At 31.0% G+C, this 25,126-nt stretch overlaps 1 protein-coding gene across 1 annotated transcript; it reads left to right on the top strand.

The window, feature by feature from the left end:
* Window positions 1-4,786: 4,786 nt before the first annotated feature.
* On the top strand, window positions 4,787-10,037 carry LOC101508311 (KH domain-containing protein At2g38610-like). Its single transcript, XM_004492536.4, has 7 exons — window positions 4,787-5,066; window positions 5,254-5,342; window positions 6,112-6,263; window positions 8,421-8,537; window positions 8,682-8,798; window positions 8,921-9,064; window positions 9,277-10,037. The coding sequence occupies exons 1-7, from the start codon at window positions 4,987-4,989 to the stop codon at window positions 9,421-9,423; spliced, it is 846 nt and encodes a 281-aa protein (XP_004492593.1). The 5' UTR covers window positions 4,787-4,986; the 3' UTR covers window positions 9,424-10,037.
* Window positions 10,038-25,126: the final 15,089 nt, after the last annotated feature.

The following is a 25,126-nucleotide window of genomic DNA, read 5'->3' as shown; positions in this document are numbered from 1 at the left end:
ATTCCACTAGTGATGGTACTTGTTTGTGAGCGCAACTACTTGGATTCAGAAGACATGCATGACCTGTCAGAATCTTGTCATACTTGAGTGGAGGCAAACTTTGTTTAGACATTTTTTGTTGTGTCATCCTATTGTTTTGGAAATAAAGCATAGTTAGTTGGGATTATTGTTCCACACTTTGACTTTATGCCGTTGTGCCTCTCTAATCCACTCCCCCCTTCTCATTTAACTATAATTATTTGAGTTATATTATTTTTTTTACTTTGCCAATTTTATGTTAAATATTACTTACATGTTGACCTGATTAAAAAAAAAAAGAAAATGCTAATCCTAAATATTTTTCTTTTATTCATTAAAAATGAATGATTTTGGCCAAGAACTATTCATATGCTTTTTTTTTTCTCTAGCTTTGAAACTAAATAAGTCGATTATATATATATCAGATTTTTGTTTAGTCTTTTTTTCATTTTAAATCAGTATTCTTTATTTTTCTATTTTGTTGTGATGTTTGTTTGACTCATATTAACATATCAATTTCGATTAATTATTAATTCAATAAATGACTAAAATGTCAACATTGTAGATAAAAATATATGGATATTTTGACTACTTTGATTTTGTCACATTATTTGTAAATATTGTGTCGTTTTATATGCTATTAACTTAGATGACGTGAATATATTCATAAATTCATCATTTTCGTTTTTAGTGATGTTGAATTTGTATTTTTATATGATATACTCTACCAATTTAAATGAATTAATATTATTTTAAAAAATAGGTTCAATTAAAATTAATGTGTTTACATGTTCAATATTATTGATAAAAACATTAAAATTATAATAGACATAAATATATTTAAAATGTTAGTCATTTAATTAAATTTAAAAAACAAAATTATAAATAAAGTAGTTTAAATAAAGATAAAATTGAAAGAAAAAACTACTTCAAAATCATATATTTCTATTATATAGGTAAGTATATAGTTCTTTTTTTATGTAAGATAAAGATATAGTTATACATAGATTTTAATTAAATTTTAGTTATTGAAATAAAGGAAAATGCTAATAAATATCATTAGGATGATTAATAAGACCTTAAATATGAAAATAAAATATTAAAACTTATGTATTTTATACTTTGAAATTGTAAAAAATTTAAAGTTTCAATTCAAAAGTTCTTTAAATTTTTTTTTTTATCTTTAATAAATATCTTAAAAACACTTGTATTAGACATTTATTACTTGTTAATATGCCCCTTTAATAAATATATAGAAAGATAAAATTGTAAATAAAGTAGTTTAAATAAATAAATGATGAAATTTGAAGAAAAAAACCACACCAAATCCATGTATATATATATATAGGTAATTAGGTATAGATGTCAAAGAACAATTAATCAAAAGTAAGGGATTTTTGTCCCATTTTGTTAACCTTTTCAAATTATTTTTTATTTTGTGATGCAACTTTTTCGAATTATTGATTTTTTCTCCCCTTCTATGTATTTTGGTTTTTTCAATGCAAACTTGATCAATGATCATATATGCAAGAGAAGGGATCAAAACCAAAGACAAAAAACCAAAATAAAACCCATTTTACTATTTTATTGCACAAAACATCTTAGGATTCTTCTTATACAAGGCCAATTGAGTCACAAGAAGTGAATCATTCCAATTAAATATTGGCCCACTCTGCACTGTCTCGTTTTGGTCGTGGACACATGCATATTCTGTTTTCTTTATTTAAATAATACAGTAAATATTTTTGTATTTAATGCATACAATTTGAAATTCAATATGAAATTTAACTTGATAATATTTGTTAGTTGAATTATAATTTAAATATTATTATATTTTTTCTTTAATATATAGAAATCTTAATCTTAACTGCAATGCACTTAATTAACTCACTTTTTGCTTCTAAATATAGTTTTTATAAATTAGTCCTCCTATTTATTTTTGAGGAAAATGAAATATTTATATGTGGATTTAGTGGAAATAAATGAGAATTATAACTTATTTAAAGGCCACTTTAACAATGAATTATAAGTAATCATTTTGTCAAATTTTTAGGTTCATATATAAATAAATTTTTGTGTCATTTTTCAGAGTTATTCTTTGTATAATAAAATAAAAATAATTTAAAAAATTGATATATTTCATTAGAAATTAATATCAAATACATCAACTTTTTAATACTCTTTTTACATATAATTTATTTCAAATTAATATTAATTAAGTTAATTGATAAATTTATTCTTGTCATTTTTGAAAGTTAATATATACAAAAATATTTTAAAAATGAAAGTTAAACAATATAAGATTGGAATGACTATTGCTTTATATCGAACAATATACTTGAGTAAAAGAAACAAGGAGCATTCATACCGTCTAATGTGAATTATGATGCGAATATCTTTATATAAGGGAGTCAAAGTTTGTTGAATACCTTTTCCAAACATAAAAAATAACGACCTATTTACTTTGTACTTTTGAAAACATTTAAAAAAAATACATATTAGTGTTACCTTAACGAAAGACTCTTAAATGAATTATTGTAATAGAAAGAAGAAAATATCAGATATGCATTTAAGGAGTGAACTAGTTCTTTTATATTTTTACTGTTTTAAAAAAATATAAATAATTATTTACTTAAAATATTTTTTTATTTCTCTGTCATATATATAGATAGATAGATCATAAATAGATGTAGAGTGGTGTTTTCAATTTGTATGTGAAAGTATTTTAAAATATTTTTATGATAAAAAAGTTTTGATGAAATCAAGATTTTAATGTAATTACATAAGTCTTTGTGACGTCTAATTTTTAGATCCACTTCAAAGTGTGATATACCTCAATTTAAGGTGTGTAAAGTAATCTACAAGATACAAGATAATGTATATCATGTTAATGACACTCAAAATAAAAATTTGACTGCATATATTAATTCAGCGTAATTCTATTAATACTTTAAGTAAAATTATATATTATAATTTCATTAAATTACCAACAAATTCAAATTTGAACCGATTCAAAGGTAATCTCCATAAAAAATTAATTTTATATTTAATAAAAATATCTCCAAAAAAAATAGTGCTTAATACAAATACTTCATATCATAATATTTTTAAATCTAAAATTAATAAAAGTTCAAATAAATATTAAATTAATTGATTTAATTAACAATTAAAAATAAATATTATATAAAACTGATTATATTGATTTAATAAATAATTTTTTTTTAACCGATTTAATTTTTTTTAATAATATTTTTATGAAAATATTATTATAAACTTAAAAAAATCACTATATTTACTAAAATACTACTTATATAGACTATAAAAAAAGTTGATAATATATGTGTTTTTTTTTATATTTATATTATCTTTTTATTTAAAACTCTTTATTGTATCCTATAATAAAAATTATATATCAAAATGTCTTAATTTTTTTTTTTATTTATCTTTGGGAGGTCACATTTCTAATTTAACAACTTAATTCTATTTTATTAACAACTCCCTTATATTTTTTCTCTGAATCTAATAAATTATCTTTGCAAAAACTGTAATGCGATCTTTTAAAGATAATTTTTTTTAATATATAATTTTTAATATGAAATATAATAGATAATTTTAAATAAAAAAATATAAATTAAAAAAAATACCTATTAACGAACCCTAATTCAAATAAATTATGTGAAAGGAATCTCGAATTTAGTCATTCAAAATTTTGTAGACCTTTAAATTGAAAATAAAAATTTGGTCTAAAATAAAAAAATAGTAGATCTTTGAATGTTTGGTGAATGGTAAGATTGGGGTGTTGAGAGTAAGAATAACGGTCCAGCTAAGAGTACGTTGGCAAACATCATTATCATTACCCATTCATTCATAATCACATTTTGGGGATCTTTCTTTTCCACAAAATACTTCTAAATCCTTTCATTACATTATAACCTTTTATTCTCTTGCATGCCTAACACGCGTCTCCACCTCTTCACTTCTATTCTACCCTTTTTATCATTATTATATCTTTTTTTTTTTCTTCTCATTTTCTAAAATTATTATTATTCCCTTAACTAACCACTTCACTTCCTCAACCAACCTCTGTCAACTTATTTTTTATTTTTATTTTTATTTTTTAACTACCAACAACAAAATCTATCTTTTACCACCTTAATTTAGCTGTCTTCACCTTTCTTTCCTTATATAGATAAATATATCCACTTATCTTCCATTACACTTTCTTTCATTTTTCTTATTATTTTATTTTTTCTGACAAGGAAATATATTACTCACTAAATTGTTTTTATTTTTTAAATAAATATGTCAAGCATTTTAATCGTAGTTTTAGAAAAATATTTATAAATGCGTGTGAGTAATTTTAAAAATTAAACTTACTATAAATCATTAATTTTAAAATCAAATTGATTAATAGTTTTTTGGACAGAATAATAAAACACATATTTAAAAATTAATTTTTTAGACTTTTATAATCAATAAATTTAAATTTTCATCAAAAAGAAACATTTATATATTCAATATAATTCAACTAAATTTATTCGTAAAAGAAATTTATAAAAAAAACTATGACACAAAAAACTATTTTTTTTAACTGATAATATATTTAAAAATTATAATCATAACATGTTAGATATTTATAGACTAAAATAATTATTTATCTTTATAAGTTAAAAAAAAGGGAAAAAAACAGAAAAATTATTAAGACTAGTATAGAGAGAGAGAGAGAGAGAGAAAGAAATTGAGGAAAATAAATAAAATAATAAATTGTTGTCTTCCTTTATGCTAAAATTCATACCCTTTTGTGTTTTTTCTCCTTATTACAGACTCCCTTTATTGATGGTGGTCTGTTTCTCCTTTTTCTCTTCTGCAAACAACTGCTGCACCAACTAAACCTTCTTTTTCAACCCTTTTCATTTTTGAGGTTTCAATTTTCTTAAGGAAAAAGCAGCTTAAACAAAAAAGTCAGTCATGTCAGGTTTGTATAATCAAAACTTCTCACATGCTAGAGCAGCTTCTCCTCAGATTAGAACCAACTCTGAAGTTGACAGGTATACTTACTTTTCCTTTTACTTTCAGATCAATTTTCATATAAAGATGCAACCTTTGAATAAGAATTAAATAAAAATAGTATTTTTTTTTGGATTTAGTTGTGTTTGTTTGATTTGCTTTGAATAAATTTATGTTCTTTTGATTTAGAAATGAAAAGGGTCGTTTTTATTTTGTTTATTTTTGCAGTCAATATTTATCAGAGTTGCTGGCAGAACATCAAAAGCTTGGACCTTTTTTGCAAGTGCTTCCTATATGCAGCCGCCTCTTGAATCAAGGTCTGTTCATGATTGTTCGTGTTTGTGGATCTATGTTTTTTTTTTTGGATTTTTTTGTTTTATTTCCAAGTTGTTGTTTATGTTTGATGTTTGTGCTGAGATCATGTCAATGGCTTAGATACTGTTGATCATGCTTTGATTGCTTTCACTGCCATGTATCATTGTTGTGGCACTATTCCCTTCTCACTTCACTTGATATTGGTGTTTTTTTTAGGTGTGGAAATGAATAAAAATTGAAATGAAAAAATTGTCTTTAATTGATGTTGTTTGAACATTGGATTGAAATGTACCTTCATAGTGTCAATTTTGTTCAAAAAATGGTAAATTTGATGGAGACATGTTGTGAGGTTTTGTGATTTTCAAGAGTCTTGTTTGGTGTCTTTTTTGGCGGCTAGTTTGAACCCTTCTCTGACTAATGATAATCAGTATGAACTTGAAGTTGTTCTTAGTATAAGGAATTGGAAATGTCTGATTTTGAGTGTTTGTCATTGACATTTCCGGCAGTCGCGGTTTCAGTTGTAGGATGAAGATCGGACGACTCAGATATCAAGTTGTATTTTAAGTCCTTTGATGAAGTGAAAATGTGAGTCGTTCGATCTCCAGCTAACAACCGAGAAAGGCTGCAGTGACTTTGGCTTCTCTTTCTTGACACAATTTGTCGCTTTAATCTCTCTTTGGTTCTCGATTTTTTTATGAACTCCCTTTATTAATTTCCTATGATTTTCAACTGTATGCATTGGTTTCTGATTACACTGTTTTACATCTGCAGAAATATTAAGAGTTTCTGGAATGTTGTCGAACCAAGGTTTTGGTGACTTTGATAGACTTCAGCATAGAAGTCCGAGTCCCATGGCTTCTTCAAACCTCATGTCAAATGTCTCCGGGACAGGAATGGCCGCATGGAATAGTCTTCAGCAAGAGGTTACTGCTTTAAAATTATTAATTGTTGCATCGGAACTTGATATGCTCAACTTCTTTATTATATTATTTGTATGGTTTTAGATGCATATTTTTCTTTCTAAAATTTCATCATCTATCTCGCTGGTGGATTGTGACGTGAGAAGTATTCAACTCGTGACGTATAGTACTTATTGCATGTATTCAGCCTCCACAACAACAACTGAGCCTTATTTCCACGATTAGCTTTGGCTACATGGATTTCATGATGCCATTCTGGTTAATCTTGAATTATGTATATACATCTAAATCCTTATTTTCATTCTCTACTAATGATAATAGTAATTCAATGCCTTAAGGCGAGGTTTAATGCCACAACACTTAGAAAACCTACTCTTTTGTTCTTGAAAGTGGTTTGCTTGGCTATTGTTGAAGTTAGAGATACAAAGGAAGGAAAATAAATAATTAGAATAACAATAATTATATTGATATGAATTATTTTTTGACGTTAATATGAAAGACAAAATTACTAAATGAGCTTTTACTTCCTTTTGATGGATTATTTGTCGGCAGCCCCACCGAGTGAATCAAATAAGGAGCAGCCTATTAATGGCTGAGTCACTCTTATACCGCTCCGTGCGTCACCCCCTTCTAGGGAGAAGACCATGAGACGTGTCTAAATACCCTAGAGTGATCTTTGAACATTTATACGCAACCTTATTAGTTAATAGGTATAGCATAAGGTAAGATTATTTGTGCATGGTAAATTAGTAGTCCATATTACATTAATACTAAACTCCTAATCCTAATTAAATAAGGAAACAAATCATGATAGATGAAGAAATATGAAAACTTACTTAACATATCATCATAGATACTCCTCACATATTTTATATTAGAGTAATAATGTGAAGATATATTTTTAAGATATTCTAACACTTACCCCCAGGCTAAAGGTTACTAAACTCTAATCTTGTTACAAAAGAATTCATTTGTAACAAGATTAATTTGATATTAGTGACAAGCCTAGAACAAAAGCTAAGACTAGGCTGTGTCAAAATCAAAATTGGAGACGAAACGATGATTGGGACAAAAACCAGGGTTAGACTAGATTAATCATAACCAGGTCATAACTGGGGTTATATTACTTTTCTGGTGCTATCAACACCATACTGCTTTTTGGGAACTTCTGGGGCCAAACTTGTAGTATAAACAAAAGACGACACGACAATGAGATGAGTTGATCCAAAGACTGGTTGCGTAAGCGGCAAACAGAAAAACCATTGGCATTAATGAAGAGAGAAAAAGATGGCCAAATTTGGTGCATTACTGTTGAGAAGAAAAACAGTGTGGAGATAACGACAATGTTACAACTTACGCTAGAGTTTCTGATTTTACGGAACTTGGTAGAAGAACGGCAATAAGACAAGTCATGGAGGAAAATATCACTTTGATACCATGTTGAAGTTCCAAGGTTGGTCTTTTAGGTGTAGAGGAAAAAAGAAATATTCAAAATAATAAAATAATATTGCTACTGATATCTGGATGTTACAATAGGATTTTTTATACTAAATCATGATATATAAAGAAATATGGAAACTTATCCCTGGAGATAATAGAAGAGATTATATGAAGATATATTTTTTAGATACTCTAACATTTACATAAGTTTGAATTAATGGAAAATCTTGAAAATCAACGAACGTTAAATAAGAGGAGGAAGAACATTATTAAAGTTTAAACCTGTGTGTTGATTAATATTTATTTTTTCAGCCCTCCGTTCAATTGATTTATGGATCCGTCCGTATTCGTACTTCACACGTTCTCTATCATTAGTACTCATTTTTATGTGTGTGTTGTTGTTAGACAAAATGATCATGGTAACAAACTAGACATAGGACATACTTGACTAAAAACTAGGACGAAAGTTTTTATGCATGAAGTGAAGTTGTGAAATGATTTTGTACTGCTAACAACTTCAGGATGTCAATTGGTGCCTCCTTTGCATAAATCTGAGTTGTCACATTATTTCATGTTTTGTTGGTGCATCAGATTGAGAATGCCAGTTGCTTGTTGAATTTCATTTTTAAACAAAAGACCTTATCGATTTTTCTTGTTGTTTAACATAGTTACTTTAAACTTCTATAAATTAACATCACTTTATTTGAATTAAAATATCAGAGATTATGTGGACCACCTGGAATGACGATGGACTGGCAAAGTGCACCTGCAAGTCCGAGTTCATTCACGGTTAAGAGAATATTGCGTTTGGAAATTCCAGTTGATACATTCCCCACTGTAAGCTTTTATACAAATATCGGTTATAGAAAGTAAATTTTTATTACCAAATTAGATATCTTTATTTCTTTTTCTTTGGAATTGAAAGCTCTATTATCAAATCAACTATAAGTAATAGATTTATGTTGCTCCTTATTGCATTAGTTTAATTTTGTTGGAAGACTTCTGGGGCCTAGAGGCAATTCTTTGAAACGGGTAGAAGCTACAACTGGTTGCCGCGTTTATATTAGAGGAAAAGGATCGATAAAAGATCCAGACAAGGTAATGAAGATAACCATAACTTTTCATGTCTAAAATATATGGTGCATTTCGTGATTGATTTGTATACTCGATTATACTTGTTATATATCAACTGAGATTATTATTAATTTTTCAATCTTAAGGAAGAAAAATTACGAGGAAGACCAGGCTATGAGCATCTGAATGAACCTCTACACATATTGATTGAGGCTGATTTACCTGCTAATATTGTTGACATGAGGCTCAGACAAGCTCAGGAAATCATAGAAGAACTGCTCAAACCTGTGGTATGTTCATTCAACCTGTATCTATGAACCGTGTCATTGTGAATTTCAAAAAACAAAATTACTATGTTTGTAAACGTTTCTGAAAATGCCACAGTCACTCAGCATTTTTACCTTTCTATGTTCCTAACATATTCCTTTGAAACCACTCCAAACTTGAATCCAGCTTTAATCTCCTTTAATTGTTGTCTTGGATGTGAATGTTTTATACGCAGGACGAGTCCCAAGACTTCATTAAGAGGCAGCAGTTGCGCGAGTTAGCTCTACTGAATTCAAATTTCAGAGAAGAGAGTCCCGGGCCAAGTGGCAGTGTGTCCCCATTTAATTCAAGTGGAATGAAACGTGCAAAACCGGGCCGCTGAAAAATGTGTCCTTGATGTTGTAGATGGATGTTGTTGTGGTCCTCCAGCTATTCATTGCTGATAAATATATTCCAGTACATGTCTCATTCAATGCAGCTATGAAAAAAAGTATATGCTAACAATTCTTGCTGGTGTTAGCATTCTGGTGGTTGGTTTTCCTTGAACACAAAGGAGACAAAGCTGGAAGGAATCAAGAATTTCTAAAAGAGAAAATTTTATATAGTTGAGTATTGAAAATAGGTTTTGTTCAAATCAACCCCTTTTTTTTTCATTCATTGGATTTATTTATTCTTGAGTCAGTTATTTTTGAAAAGTGTGGAATATAAATATATATATATATATATATATATATATATATATATTTATACATGTTATGGTGATGGTAAAGTTTTAGGCCTTAAAAGATGAAGTGTTGTTGGCATGTGTCAAAGTCTCATGGTATTTTACTATTTATGTAATTAGCATAGGTTGAATTCTTTTTAGTTGTTGTTTGTCAAAAGCATTTGTATTCTCTTTCTCTTCCAAGAGATATGAACTATAGTTGGAATGATGCATGTCAAATGAATACTTTACCATGTACCATCAAAATGTCTAAAAGTGGTATGTTGTTTATATATTATAAATGTTATGCAAATTATTTTACATTTTATGCCCTGTTGATTGGAAATGGATAGAAATTTTTAACATCACATTTGATATTATGACTTTCGCTATACCATCAATTTCAATAAGAGAAAATGAATTTGCCTTTTCTTTCTACTTTTTGTAACTACTCAGCGAGAGGGGATACGTATTATTTATTTTGAATTTTAGGATAAAACTCCATTAACTTTAATCATCATTGAATTATCTTTTATTTAAATTTAATCTATTAGTTATATGAACTACAATTATAGATTACTAACATCTAGATGGGCACTTCTTTACTTGTCTAGCTGTTTTTTTTTTACTGTGTTAATGTATTTTAATCATGAATAATTTTGTGTAATTTTAATGTTAATTTTAAATAAAATGAGTGAAATTGGTTAAATATAATTATAGAAATTGAAAATACACATTAATGCAGTTCACATTCTTATGCACTTACAACTATTTTTCACTTTTGAGTAAAAAAAAAGAAAAAACTATTCTTAACTTCTACAAACTCATAAAAGAAAACTATTAAACTACCACCCGATTTGTGTTTAGCATGGACAATAAAGTAATAACAATGAAATAGTAGAGAATATAAGATTGACTTGATTGACTTAGTGATTTAGGAGAGATAAGAAATAAGTGATAAAGAGGTCATGTATTCTCCTTCAACAAATTACTAACAATACTAGTTACTGAGATTAATGGTTGGAAAAAAAATATAGATATAGATGAATAGATTAAAATAATTATGGGATGACATGAATGATTAATATTAAATTAATAATTTTTAAATAAAAAATAATCTATATTATTTGCAATCGATTTTAAGCTTAATTCTATTCACGTGGTAATCTACGAGCTGAGGGTGTATAAAAGATGAGTTAGGTTAGATTTGATGTGTCTTTTATCCGGTCATAATATTTGATTAGATCAAATTTTAGACTCTAATTCTCCCCTTAACCTGATCAAACCCAATGAGTTGCGTTAAGAACTGAACAAAATAAATACAAAATGTAATGCTTAAACTTTCTTTAAAAAAAATCAATTAAACATAAAAAAACTCATAATAAATTATATATAGTTACGACTTGTCAATTCATTGAAGAATAGTAACTCATAATATTGTTTTACAAACTATTAATTATTAAGTTAGTGATCCAATTGTAATTTTATTAGAGATAGTGAATCAACAATAACATAAAAAGTAATTATTTGTTTTTAAATAATTTAGGACGAAATGAGTAACTCGGAGCCATTTTTTTTCTACCTTATCCTTTTTTGTGTGGACTGGATTAGACTCATTCCATTGCTCAACAGGTTTTACGTGACAAACCAAGTCTTGTATTCCGAATCCTCGTTAATAATGGAATTGAAATTATCTCTAGATTTATCATAAGATCCTTTCTATTTACTCCGACTGAGAAATGACCTCTCTGCAACGAACAATTATATTTTTTGAGTCATTCTACAATAAATATAATTATTTCAACATCAAATATTCTTCCTATATGTTGCTTGATTTTATCATTTAATATTAATTTTAAATAAAATATCATTTGTTTAAATCATTAAATGCATAAATTCATATGTAAATATTTCAAACTTTAAATTGTACACATTTAGAATAAATCTAATTTAAAAAAAAATCATTGACTCGATGAAATGGTTAAAACATGTATCATGATCGATTCTTTTACACTTAAGATATATGAAATTGGAAAAAGAAATTAAATTAAATAACCTTATGCTAAAACATTCATTTGTATTAAAAAAAAAACATTTTTTTTTATATTCCTTTGATATACAACATATTGGGAGAAAAAGATATTTAACACAGATCTACTACACAGTTTTTAAATTGATTTTTTTATAAATGAGAATATTTTATACATAAAATGCATTTAAGTGATTTATCGTGCATTAAATTATATGACTAAAAAGACTAATTTTTCAAATTCATTTTACAATATTTAAATGATCAATCAAAATAACTTTGTACTACAAGAACAATCAACAAGCCTAGTTTCCCAAATAATTTTTTCATGCTTCATTTTGTTATATGATTATTTTATTGTTGATATTTACCATTTTATAGCCACTTTTATTGTAATTTTAAATTTTTATTTTTCTTCAAACAAAATCATGAAAGTTATTCTTAAATAGAAATATTGGAGATTTTAATGACTATTCATTGATTGTGGTGTATATATATATGCACCAACTATAATCATAAAAGTTATTTTTGGACTTACTCGCCATAATTTATTGATACTACTGTATAAAAAGAACACCTATTCTATAAAGCTAATCTCATAAGAGCTCCTTCTACCACGTATCTCTATGTCAAATATAATAAATGTACCTCTAATAATTAAAAAATATATTATAATAATGATCCTATTTCAAATAAAAAGCTAACAGTGAGAGTTTAAAAGACAAAAAGAAAAATATGGTGTTAACTATTGCTAAACAAAAGTGACCGGAAGACGTCATTGGTGTTGATAATAGAAAATTTATGTTTATCTCTTTGAATAGTCATAAATTATTGTCGATTTTATCTTATTTTGTTTTAGGTTGATATTTTCTCTATGACTCAATGTAATTGAGTGCATCGTGTAATTATAATGTTTTATTATTTTTGTAAATATTTTTATTTATTATAATCTTAAATAAGTCTTTTAGTTTTTTGTAAAAAATATTTTAATCTATATAAAACTATCATATAAATAATTTTAGTTTGTATCAGAATATCACTATATATTTTTTAATGATTGTTTAACAGTTTTGATGACAATATTTTAAAAAAAAATTCTGCAAAAAATTAGTTTAAAATTATATTTTTTAATCTATATTTTTTGTTATTTTTATCTTGAGTTTATAATTTAAAAAAATTATATTTAATTCATCATACATAAAAAACAAAAAATTATCTTGTGAATATTTTTTTCTAATAATATCTAAAATGTTTATAAAAAAATTGTTCAAAAATATATTGACATTTCAACGGAGTTTATAAATTTTAGGTTAAATTACATCTGTGATCCCTTAACTTAATTTCAGATAATATTTTAGTCTTTTATATATTTTTTTCTTCCTGATTTATTCATTTATTTAAATTTTAAGTGACAATTTGATATTTTATGTTTTAAAATATCAACAATGTTGTATTTTTTTTTTACAAAAATTCAAAAAAAAATCATCAAATTTGAACAAAACCCATAAAATTAATAATCATCTTCAATATAATGCAAATTTCATCAAATCTATAACTCAAATATTCAAATAAACTCATATTTTTATCTCCAACAACATTAAATAAAGAATAAAAATATGAGTTTATTTAAAGATTTAAGTTATGAATTTGGTTAAATTTGCATTTTATTGAACAAGATAATGAATTTTATGGGTTTTGTTTGAAATTTTTGATGATTTTTTTGAATTTTTGAAAAAAAAAGGACAACATTATTGATATTTTAAAATATAAAATATAAAATTGTCACTTACAATTAAAATAAAAGACTAACTCGAGAAAAAAAAAAGATAAAAAGAAAATGTTAACTAAAATTAAGTTAAAGTACTGCATATATAATTAACCTAAATTTTATGTTACATATGTCATTCTGTCTATAATTTTTCTCTGTCATTGATTTGGTATTATTGACATTTTCAAAATAATAAAAACTACAAATGTCCAATTTCCTATGCATTGTTTATCTAAAAAAATATTTTATTTTTATATATTTATCTCCATAGACAAAAATTATTGATATCATAAAAGAAAGAAAAATTTATGTTTTTCAATAAAAATTAAATAGTTCCATTTTTGTGAAGCAATTATTATTATATGTTAAATTTCGAAATTCATTTTATATTAAGAGTAAAGCCAAAAGTAAAATTTTGCCTAAAAAAAGAAAAATAAAATTATACTCTCTCTACTCGGTGATAATTGTGATATTTGAAACAAAAAAAAAAACTCTAAATAATGGTCATTAAAATCTGCATTATTTTCAAGTTATTAATTTTTACTTTACATTTATAACAATGAGAATCAACCCATTATTAAAAAAATTAATTTACTAGCATCCAATTTCTCACGAAATTAGATGGTTAAAAAATATATTTTAAATCAAAACATTTGTAATCTATCTTTTCTGTTTATCTTTTCCTATTCCTTTTATGACATATGCTCAATTTTATAACTTGATAATTGTGTACTATCGAATAAGGATATACCTTGGTTGGATACATTTTGATTTCAAAATTAATTTCTCAAGATAATTATCACTTAAAAAAATTATCCTCAATAAACTATTAAGTATTGAATGTTGGAAAAACCTTAATAACGTTGTGCTCAACAATCCATGTCAATTACATGATGAATAGCCAAAGACGGAAGCGTACCTGTGGGAATTGCCATTAATGAAATCCTGAGATGATGATGATAGAGCCAATGGGTTGGGTGATCTTCCTCAGCAAAACACCCTGAAGACCTTGCTCTCTTGATGGGGATAGAGAGAACCAGGGAGTTTTCTCCTTTAGGGTTTTGAAACTGAATAGTCTTGTTGTGTTTGCCTTGGGGACCATTACCCCTATATATAACTATTATTAGTTATATCCCAAATTGCAGTATTTCCAATTCAGCCCCTCATTAAATTAGAAACTGCCCGGTATCTACACTATTAATTTTCATAACTATTATGCTCTTTAGCCATAAACTATTATATATTATTTGACCCCTAGTTTATTGGCTAATTATATAATGACCCTAACACACTTTATTAATTAATTACATATGTGACCCATAAATCTTACAATCTCCCACTGGTCACACATGTATCCTTAGGAGTGTGTTAGACTTTATGACGTCAAAAATGTCATTATAATTACCTTGAGTATAATCCAAATTGTCCCGTCCATTAATCATATCAGCACATGGAACCAAAGAGGCTTTCGTCATAATAAGCATAACTAAACCCATCAATGATCACCCGTACTGACACAACTAAATGACATAGACCCATTATGAAAAGTGTAGCATGAAAATTACATGAAGTTGGTCAATGCATGTCAATTTTCAACTGGTCCTACTTTATCGAATGAGATCATACCATAACTTAAATGTACAAAGTAACCAAAAACTGAATACTTTAAACTTTATTTCTGATCAGAAAGTCCAAATACAATGTATTTGTACTTTACAATTAAACATAGAACATGAATTACATAATGGACGAAACTCCCACTAAAATCAAGATTCCTCAAGCTGTAGCACACTCATGTGAGCAGTGTGCTCATGAAAGACCTTGGGTGGTAGACCTTTAGTGAGTGGATCCGCAATCATGGAGTTTGTCCTTAAGTGTTCTATGGATATCTGTCCACTTTGTACCTTCTCTTTAACAACTAGGAACTTAATGTCAATGTGCTTTGACTTGGTTGAGCTCCTATTATTGTTAGAATACAGGACTGCTGATCTATTGTCACAATACAACTTGAGTGGTCTTTCAATCCCTTCAACTATTTGCAGCCCTGTGACAAAATTTCTCAGCCAAATGCCCTGGTCAGATGCCTCATGAATTGCTACGAATTCTGCTGCCATGGTTGATGAGGCAGTAAGACCTTGCTTGGCACTACGCCAAGAAACTGCTCCACCAGCTAACAGAAAGACATAGCCTGAAGTTGATCTTAAGCTGTCTTGGCATCCCGCAAAATCCGAGTCAGAGTACCCAGTGATCTCTAACTGGTCTGACCTCCTATATGTGAGCATGTAGTTTCTTGTTCTCTTCAAATATCTCATGACCCTCTTGGCTGCTTTCCAATGGTCAAGACCTGGATTGCTTAAATATCTGCCTAAAATCCCTACTATGAACGCTATGTCTGGACGCGTACATACTTGGGCATACATAAGACTCCCTACAGCTGAAGCATAAGGGATCTTTTGCATTTCTTGAATTTCCAAACTTCCCTTAGGGCACTGTTTGAGACTAAACTTGTCTCCCTTAGCAACTGGGGTGTCCCCTGGTTTGCAATCCTGTAACCCAAACCTTTTGAGAACCTTATCGATATAGCTCTTTTGTGACAATCCAAGAATACCTCGAGATCTGTCTCGGTGTATCTGAATTCCTAATACAAAAGAGGCGTCACCAAGATCTTTCATCTCAAAATGCTTTGATAGAAATTTCTTAGTTTCGTGCAACATGCCTATATCGTTAGTGGCAAGCAGTATGTCATCAACATACAAGACCAGGAAAATATGTCTGCTCCCACTGAACTTATGATACACACAATCATCAACTGTATTCATCTCAAAACCAAATGAGAGAATTACTTGATGAAATTTATGGTACCATTGACGAGAAGCTTGTTTTAGCCCATAAATGGATTTTCTTAGTTTGCACACCATATTCTTTGGGTCTCCCAACACAAAGTTTTCTGGCTGCACCATATAGATCGTCTCATCAATGTCGCCATTGAGAAAAGCTGTTTTTACATCCATTTGATGAAGCTCCAAATTAAAGTGAGCAACAAGAGCCATGATTATTCTTAAAGAGTCCTTCGATGAAACCGGAGAGAAAGTCTCTTTATAATCAATCCCTTCCTTTTGAGTATAACCCTTAGCTACAAGACGTGCCTTATATCTCTCCACATTACCATTGGAATCCCGCTTGGTTTTAAAAATCCATTTGCAACCAATGGGTTTCTTTCCTTCAGGTAATGGGATAAGTTCCCAAACTGAATTGTCTTGCATAGACTTGTACTCCTCATTCATTGCTTCGATCCACTTATCTGAACGAGAATCTTGCATGGCTTGATGAAAGTTGACTGGGTCGTCTTCCGTCATGCCAACATTTTCCTCTACCTCATTGATAAATACTACATAATCATCCGAAATAGCATTTTTCCTTTCTCTAGTGGATCTCCGCAATGGAGCTGGCTCTTGAGGCACTTGTTCTTGAGGATCTTGAATTTGATCTGGATTTTGTTCTTCCTGAACAACCAGATCATCTTGAGTTTGTTCAATAATGGGAAAGTCAATTGGTGGAAGAATCAGTTCTGGAATTGTTACCGATTCTTCCTCAAAGACAAAATCTTTAACCTTAATCTTCCCCCCAAACTCAATATCCTCAAAGAACGTTGTCGTTCCCGTCTCAAAAATTGTTCTCAAATTAGGATCATAAAATTTATAGCCCCTTGATTTTTCTGAGTACCCTATAAAATAGCTGCTAATTGTTCGGGGTTCAAATTTCTTTTCATTCGGCCTATAAGGCCTTGCCTCAGCTGGACATCCCCAAACATGAAGGTGCTTCAGACTAGGCTTACGCCCAATCCAAAGCTCATAAGGTGTTTTAGCCGCTGCCTTAGTTGGTACTCTATTAAGAATGTATGCTGCTGTTTTTAATGCCTCTCCCCAGAGTGACTCTGGCAAGGTGGAATGACAAATCATACTCCTTACCATATCCTTAAGAGTCCTGTTTCGTCTTTCAGCTACACCATTCATGCTGGGTGACCCCGGCATAGTGTATTGTGGGACGATTCCACATTCCTCTAGGTATTTGGCAAATGGTCCCGGACGTTGTTCACCTGAACCGTCATATCTGCCGTAGTATTCACCACCACGATCAGATTTGACCTTTTTAATTCTTTTATTAAGTTGATTCTCAACTTCTGCCTTAAAGGATTTGAACACGTCTATTGATTGGGACTTTTCGTGAATTAGGTAAAGGTAGGCATATCTCGAATAATCGTCTATGAATGATATAAAATATTGTTGACCATTCCAAGAAGGAGTTGGAAATGGCCCACAGATGTCCGTATGTATCAATTCTAAGACGTCTGTAGCTCTATATGCGCCTAATTTCTTATCTTTAGTCTGTTTTCCTTTAATGCATGCTACACAAACGTTAAAGTCTGTGAAGTCAATGGAATCTAAAATTCCATCTGACACAAGTCGTTCAACTCTATTTTTAGAGATGTGACCTAGACGTTTGTGCCAAAGCACTCCTGAATTGAAATTGTCAATTTTCCGCTTAGTACCACGTGATTCCACATTCAAGGTTTCATTATAGTTAGCCACAGTTTCCAACAAATAAAGATTATCATAACCAGAAAGTAAACCGGTTCCAACAACATTCGAATTTAAAGACAAAGTAAATTCTTTATTCCCGAATGAACAATAATATCCTGATTTGTCCAAATAAGAAATAGAGATCAAATTCCGTCTAAATGACGGTACAACAAAAGTGTCTTTTAAATCCAAATAATGACCGGAACTTAATAATAATCTAAATTTTCCTATGGCTTCAACTTCTACCTTCTTCCCATCTCCTACATAGATCCATCTTTCAGTATCACTAGGCTTTCGGAAGTTCAGGCAACCCTGCATTGAAACACTGATGTTAGTAGTTGCACCAGAGTCTAACCACCAAGTGTTTCTAGGTACTGAAGCTAAATTAACCTCAGAACAGACCAAAGACAGAATCATACCTTTCTTAACACGCCAAGCGTGATATTTGGCACAATCCTTCTTCACGTGTCCAGAACTCCTGCAGAAGAAGCAGTTGTTATCCTTAGTCTGCTTCTTTTGTTCTGGACCCTTAGCAGCAGCTTTGTTCTTGGGCTCCTCAATTCTTTTCCTTTTGCCCTTGTCTTTAGAGATGCTAGTAAAGTGAGCACTTTCAGTCCTATCTTGCTTCAGCCTGTCCTCTTCTTGCACACATAATGAAATGAGCTCATTAAGAGTCCATTTCTCCTTTTGACAATTATAAGTCACCTTAAACTGACTGAATTGCGAAGGAAGAGACAGCAATACTAAATGAATGAGTAAGTCATCTGACAACTCAAGCTTTAGACCTTTAAGCTTAGAAGCAATGTTGGACATCATCATAATGTGCTCTCTTATATTTCCCTTGCCTTGATACTTCATGGAAATTAAATTCTGAAGCAAAGAACTTGTTTCAGCCTTATCACTTTTTACAAAGCGTTTTTCCATCTCAGCAAGGAAATTTTTAGCTGTATCTATCTCATCCGAGACAGCACCTCTAAAGACCTCGGGAATGCCACGCTTTATGATCATAAGACTTATGCGATTTGAGCGATCCCATTTCTCATACTCTAATTTTTCTTCAGAAGAACTAGAGTCCTTAGGAGTAGAGGGTCGATCAATTCTTAATGCAAGGTCTAGATCCATGCAGCCAAGAACAATCAAAATGTTCTCTTTCCATTCCTTAAAATTTGTCCCATTAAGGACAGGAACAGAACTCATATTTGCAGATATGGAAGCAACCGATGCTGTGAATTAAATAAAGAACGAAACTTAGAAACTCACATTATAGGAAAATAAATAAATCAATAAATAAATACATATGTTCAAATCTTGGAATTTAACCCATCTCAAGATACCCAGTGCACCATTGATGTCAAGTCTTTGGACAGTAACACCAACTGCTAGTGGTACTCTTGTTGCAACGATCAAATATTGACAATAAGACATGTCAAACAATAAACCTTCCTTTGGGCCGATTTACTGCTCACATGTATACCAAATAATTGTCACACATTTATCATCGCAGGTATACCATGTAATTCTGCCAAATATTAACCTTCCTTTGGGCCGGTCAATACCCGCATGAATAAACATATACACAGCCATTTGACATTTTTCACGAGCAATTTAGACAAGAGAGGTCACTTTGGCGAAAAAAAATAAAAAAAATTGGATTTGAAGTTATAGCAGCCCTGAAATTATCTCCAATCATGTAAAATGTAGAGATTTGAAGTTATAGGGAGACACATTACTACTGACAGTAGATAATATTAAAATTGGTCAACAAAAAATATACAAATAAACAAAGGGATGTGATGACCTAAATCACACATTAAACACGAAAAACTAGTTAGAGAGGAAGCAGCCACTGTGTTGTGATGGCTAACCCATACATAAAGAGTTTATTTAACCAAAAACAAGAAAACTCGAATCGTTTAAAAAAAAGGGTAATTAATTCATGTGATTTTGATTTTAATTAACAAGCCACAAACTTGTAAAAATCAAAATTAAAGCATGTTTTCTTTTGTTTTAACAAAATCAATACATGTACGTTAACCAATGTTTCAATTAAAGCAAAAGTACATAGCTTGAAAAAAGAAACATCTAAAAAAAAAAAAAAGAGAATACGAACAATGATGTCTAGCATTGCTGTCATTGATCATACAAATGGAATTTAATTAAATTCTTTAAAATTAAATACAATGTTAAAAGAAAGCTAAATATGTTAACTATCCAAATTCCCAAATTTCAAACTCTAAGATTTCAATCATGTCAAAATTCCCAAATTGAATCCTAAAATAAAGACAATAACCGAATTTCATCATGAATTAAACATGGTAGGCTCTGATACCAATTGTTGGAAAAACCTTAATAACGTTGTGCTCAACAATCCATGTCAATTACATGATGAATAGCCAAAGGCGGAAGCGTACCTGTGGGAATTGCCATTAATGAAATCCTGAGATGATGATGATAGAGCCAATGGGTTGGGTGATCTTCCTCAGCAAAACACCCTGAAGACCTTGCTCTCTTGATGAGGATAGAGAGAACCAGAGAATTTTCTCCTTTAGGGTTTTGAAACTGAATAGTCTTGTTGTGTTTGCCTTGGGGACCATTACCCCTATATATAACTATTATTAGTTATATCCCAAATTGCAGTATTTCCAATTCAGCCCCTCATTAAATTAGAAACTGCCTGGTATCTACACTATTAATTTTCATAACCATTATGCTCTTTAGCCATAAACTATTATATATTATTTGACCCCTAGTTTATTGGCTAATTATATAATGACCCTAACACACTTTATTAATTAATTACATATGTGACCCATAAATCTTACAATCTCCCACTGGTCACACATGTATCCTTAGGAGTGTGTTAGACTTTATGACGTCAAAAAATGTCATTATAATTACCTTGAGTATAATCCAAATTGTCCCGTCCATTAATCATATCAGCACATGGAACCAAAGAGGCTTTCGTCATAATAAGCATAACTAAACCCATCAATGATCACCCGTACTGACACAACTAAATGACATAGACCCATTATGAAAAGTGTAGCATGAAAATTACATGAAGTTGGTCAATGCATGTCAATTTTCAACTGGTCCTACTTTATCGAATGAGATCATACCATAACTTAAATGTACAAAGTAACCAAAAACTGAATACTTTAAACTTTATTTCTGATCAGAAAGTCCAAATACAATGTATTTGTACTTTACAATTAAACATAGAACATGAATTACATAATGGACGAAACTCCCACTAAAATCAAGATTCCTCAAACTGTAGCACACCCATGTGAGCAGTATGCTCATGAAAGACCTTGGGTGGTAGACCTTTAGTGAGTGGATCCGCAATCATGGAGTTTGTCCTTAAGTGTTCTATGGATATCTGTCCACTTTGTACCTTCTCTTTAACAACTAGGAACTTAATGTCAATGTGCTTTGACTTGGTTGAGCTCCTATTATTGTTAGAATACAGGACTGCTGATCTATTGTCACAATACAACTTGAGTGGTCTTTCAATCCCTTCAACTATTTGCAGCCCCGTGACAAAATTTCTCAGCCAAATGCCCTGGTCAGATGCCTCATGGATTGCTACGAACTCTGCTGCCATAGTTGATGAGGCAGTAAGACCTTGCTTGGCACTACGCCAAGAAACTGCTCCACCAGCTAACAGAAAGACATAGCCTGAAGTTGATCTTAAGCTGTCTTGGCATCCCGCAAAATCCGAGTCAGAGTACCCAGTGATCTCTAACTGGTCTGACCTCCTATATGTGAGCATGTAGTTTCTTGTTCTCTTCAAATATCTCATGACCCTCTTGGCTGCTTTCCAATGGTCAAGACCTGGATTGCTTAAATATCTGCCTAAAATCCCTACTATGAACGCTATGTCTGGACGCGTACATACTTGGGCATACATAAGACTCCCTACAGCTGAAGCATAAGGGATCTTTTGCATTTCTTGAATTTCCAAACTTCCCTTAGGGCACTGTTTGAGACTAAACTTGTCTCCCTTAGCAACTGGGGTGTCCCCTGGTTTGCAATCCTGTAACCCAAACCTTTTGAGAACCTTATCGATATAGCTCTTTTGTGACAATCCAAGAATACCTCGAGATCTGTCTCGGTGTATCTGAATTCCTAATACAAAAGAGGCGTCACCAAGATCTTTCATCTCAAAATGCTTTGATAGAAATTTCTTAGTTTCGTGCAACATGCCTATATCGTTAGTGGCAAGCAGTATGTCATCAACATACAAGACCAGGAAAATATGTCTGCTCCCACTGAACTTATGATACACACAATCATCAACTGTATTCATCTCAAAACCAAATGAGAGAATTACTTGATGAAATTTATGGTACCATTGACGAGAAGCTTGTTTTAGCCCATAAATGGATTTTCTTAGTTTGCACACCATATTCTTTGGGTCTCCCAACACAAAGTTTTCTGGCTGCACCATATAGATCGTCTCATCAATGTCGCCATTGAGAAAAGCTGTTTTTACATCCATTTGATGAAGCTCCAAATTAAAGTGAGCAACAAGAGCCATGATTATTCTTAAAGAGTCCTTCGATGAAACCGGAGAGAAAGTCTCTTTATAATCAATCCCTTCCTTTTGAGTATAACCCTTAGCTACAAGACGTGCCTTATATCTCTCCACATTACCATTGGAATCCCGCTTGGTTTTAAAAATCCATTTGCAACCAATGGGTTTCTTTCCTTCAGGTAATGGGATAAGTTCCCAAACTGAATTGTCTTGCATAGACTTGTACTCCTCATTCATTGCTTCGATCCACTTATCTGAACGAGAATCTTGCATGGCTTGATGAAAGTTGACTGGGTCGTCTTCCGTCATGCCAACATTTTCCTCTACCTCATTGATAAATACTACATAATCATCCGAAATAGCATTTTTCCTTTCTCTAGTGGATCTCCGCAATGGAGCTGGCTCTTGAGGCACTTGTTCTTGAGGATCTTGAATTTGATCTGGATTTTGTTCTTCCTGAACAACCAGATCATCTTGAGTTTGTTCAATAATGGGAAAGTCAATTGGTGGAAGAATCAGTTCTGGAATTGTTACCGATTCTTCCTCAAAGACAAAATCTTTAACCTTAATCTTCCCCCCAAACTCAATATCCTCAAAGAACGTTGCCGTTCCCGTCTCAAAAATTGTTCTCAAATTAGGATCATAAAATTTATAGCCCCTTGATTTTTCTGAGTACCCTATAAAATAGCTGCTAATTGTTCGGGGTTCAAATTTCTTTTCATTCGGCCTATAAGGCCTTGCCTCAGCTGGACATCCCCAAACATGAAGGTGCTTCAGACTAGGCTTACGCCCAATCCAAAGCTCATAAGGTGTTTTAGCCGCTGCCTTAGTTGGTACTCTATTAAGAATGTATGCTGCTGTTTTTAATGCCTCTCCCCAGAGTGACTCTGGCAAGGTGGAATGACAAATCATACTCCTTACCATATCCTTAAGAGTCCTGTTTCGTCTTTCAGCTACACCATTCATGCTGGGTGACCCCGGCATAGTGTATTGTGGGACGATTCCACATTCCTCTAGGTATTTGGCAAATGGTCCCGGACGTTGTTCACCTGAACCGTCATATCTGCCGTAGTATTCACCACCACGATCAGATTTGACCTTTTTAATTCTTTTATTAAGTTGATTCTCAACTTCTGCCTTAAAGGATTTGAACACGTCTATTGATTGGGACTTTTCGTGAATTAGGTAAAGGTAGGCATATCTAGAATAATCGTCTATGAATGATATAAAATATTGTTGACCATTCCAAGAAGGAGTTGGAAATGGCCCACAGATGTCCGTATGTATCAATTCTAAGACGTCTGTAGCTCTATATGCGCCTAATTTCTTATCTTTAGTCTGTTTTCCTTTAATGCATGCTACACAAACGTTAAAGTCTGTGAAGTCAATGGAATCTAAAATTCCATCTGACACAAGTCGTTCAACTCTATTTTTAGAGATGTGACCTAGACGCTTGTGCCAAAGCACCCCTGAATTGAAATTGTCAATTTTCCGCTTAGTACCACGTGATTCCACATTCAAGGTTTCATTATAGTTAGCCACAGTTTCCAACAAATAAAGATTATCATAACCAGAAAGTAAACCGGTTCCAACAACATTCGAATTTAAAGACAAAGTAAATTCTTTATTCCCGAATGAACAATAATATCCTGATTTGTCCAAATAAGAAATAGAGATCAAATTCCGTCTAAATGACGGTACAACAAAAGTGTCTTTTAAATCCAAATAATGACCGGAACTTAATAATAATCTAAATTTTCCTATGGCTTCAACTTCTACCTTCTTCCCATCTCCTACATAGATCCATCTTTCAGTATCACTAGGCTTTCGGAAGTTCAGGCAACCCTGCATTGAAACACTGATGTTAGTAGTTGCACCAGAGTCTAACCACCAAGTGTTTCTAGGTACTGAAGCTAAATTAACCTCAGAACAGACCAAAGACAGAATCATACCTTTCTTAACACGCCAAGCGTGATATTTGGCACAATCCTTCTTCACGTGTCCAGAACTCCTGCAGAAGAAGCAGTTGTTATCCTTAGTCTGCTTCTTTTGTTCTGGACCCTTAGCAGCAGCTTTGTTCTTGGGCTCCTCAATTCTTTTCCTTTTGCCCTTGTCTTTAGAGATGCTAGTAAAGTGAGCACTTTCAGTCCTATCTTGCTTCAGCCTGTCCTCTTCTTGCACACATAATGAAATGAGCTCATTAAGAGTCCATTTCTCCTTTTGACAATTATAAGTCACCTTAAACTGACTGAATTGCGAAGGAAGAGACAGCAATACTAAATGAATGAGTAAGTCATCTGACAACTCAAGCTTTAGACCTTTAAGCTTAGAAGCAATGTTGGACATCATCATAATGTGCTCTCTTATATTTCCCTTGCCTTGATACTTCATGGAAATTAAATTCTGAAGCAAAGAACTTGTTTCAGCCTTATCACTTTTTACAAAGCGTTTTTCCATCTCAACAA

The sequence above is a fragment of the Cicer arietinum genome, chromosome 3 (genome assembly GCF_000331145.2).
Source record: "Cicer arietinum cultivar CDC Frontier isolate Library 1 chromosome 3, Cicar.CDCFrontier_v2.0, whole genome shotgun sequence".
NCBI lineage: Eukaryota > Viridiplantae > Streptophyta > Magnoliopsida > Fabales > Fabaceae > Cicer > Cicer arietinum.
This window is presented reverse-complemented; position numbering and strand designations above follow the sequence as displayed.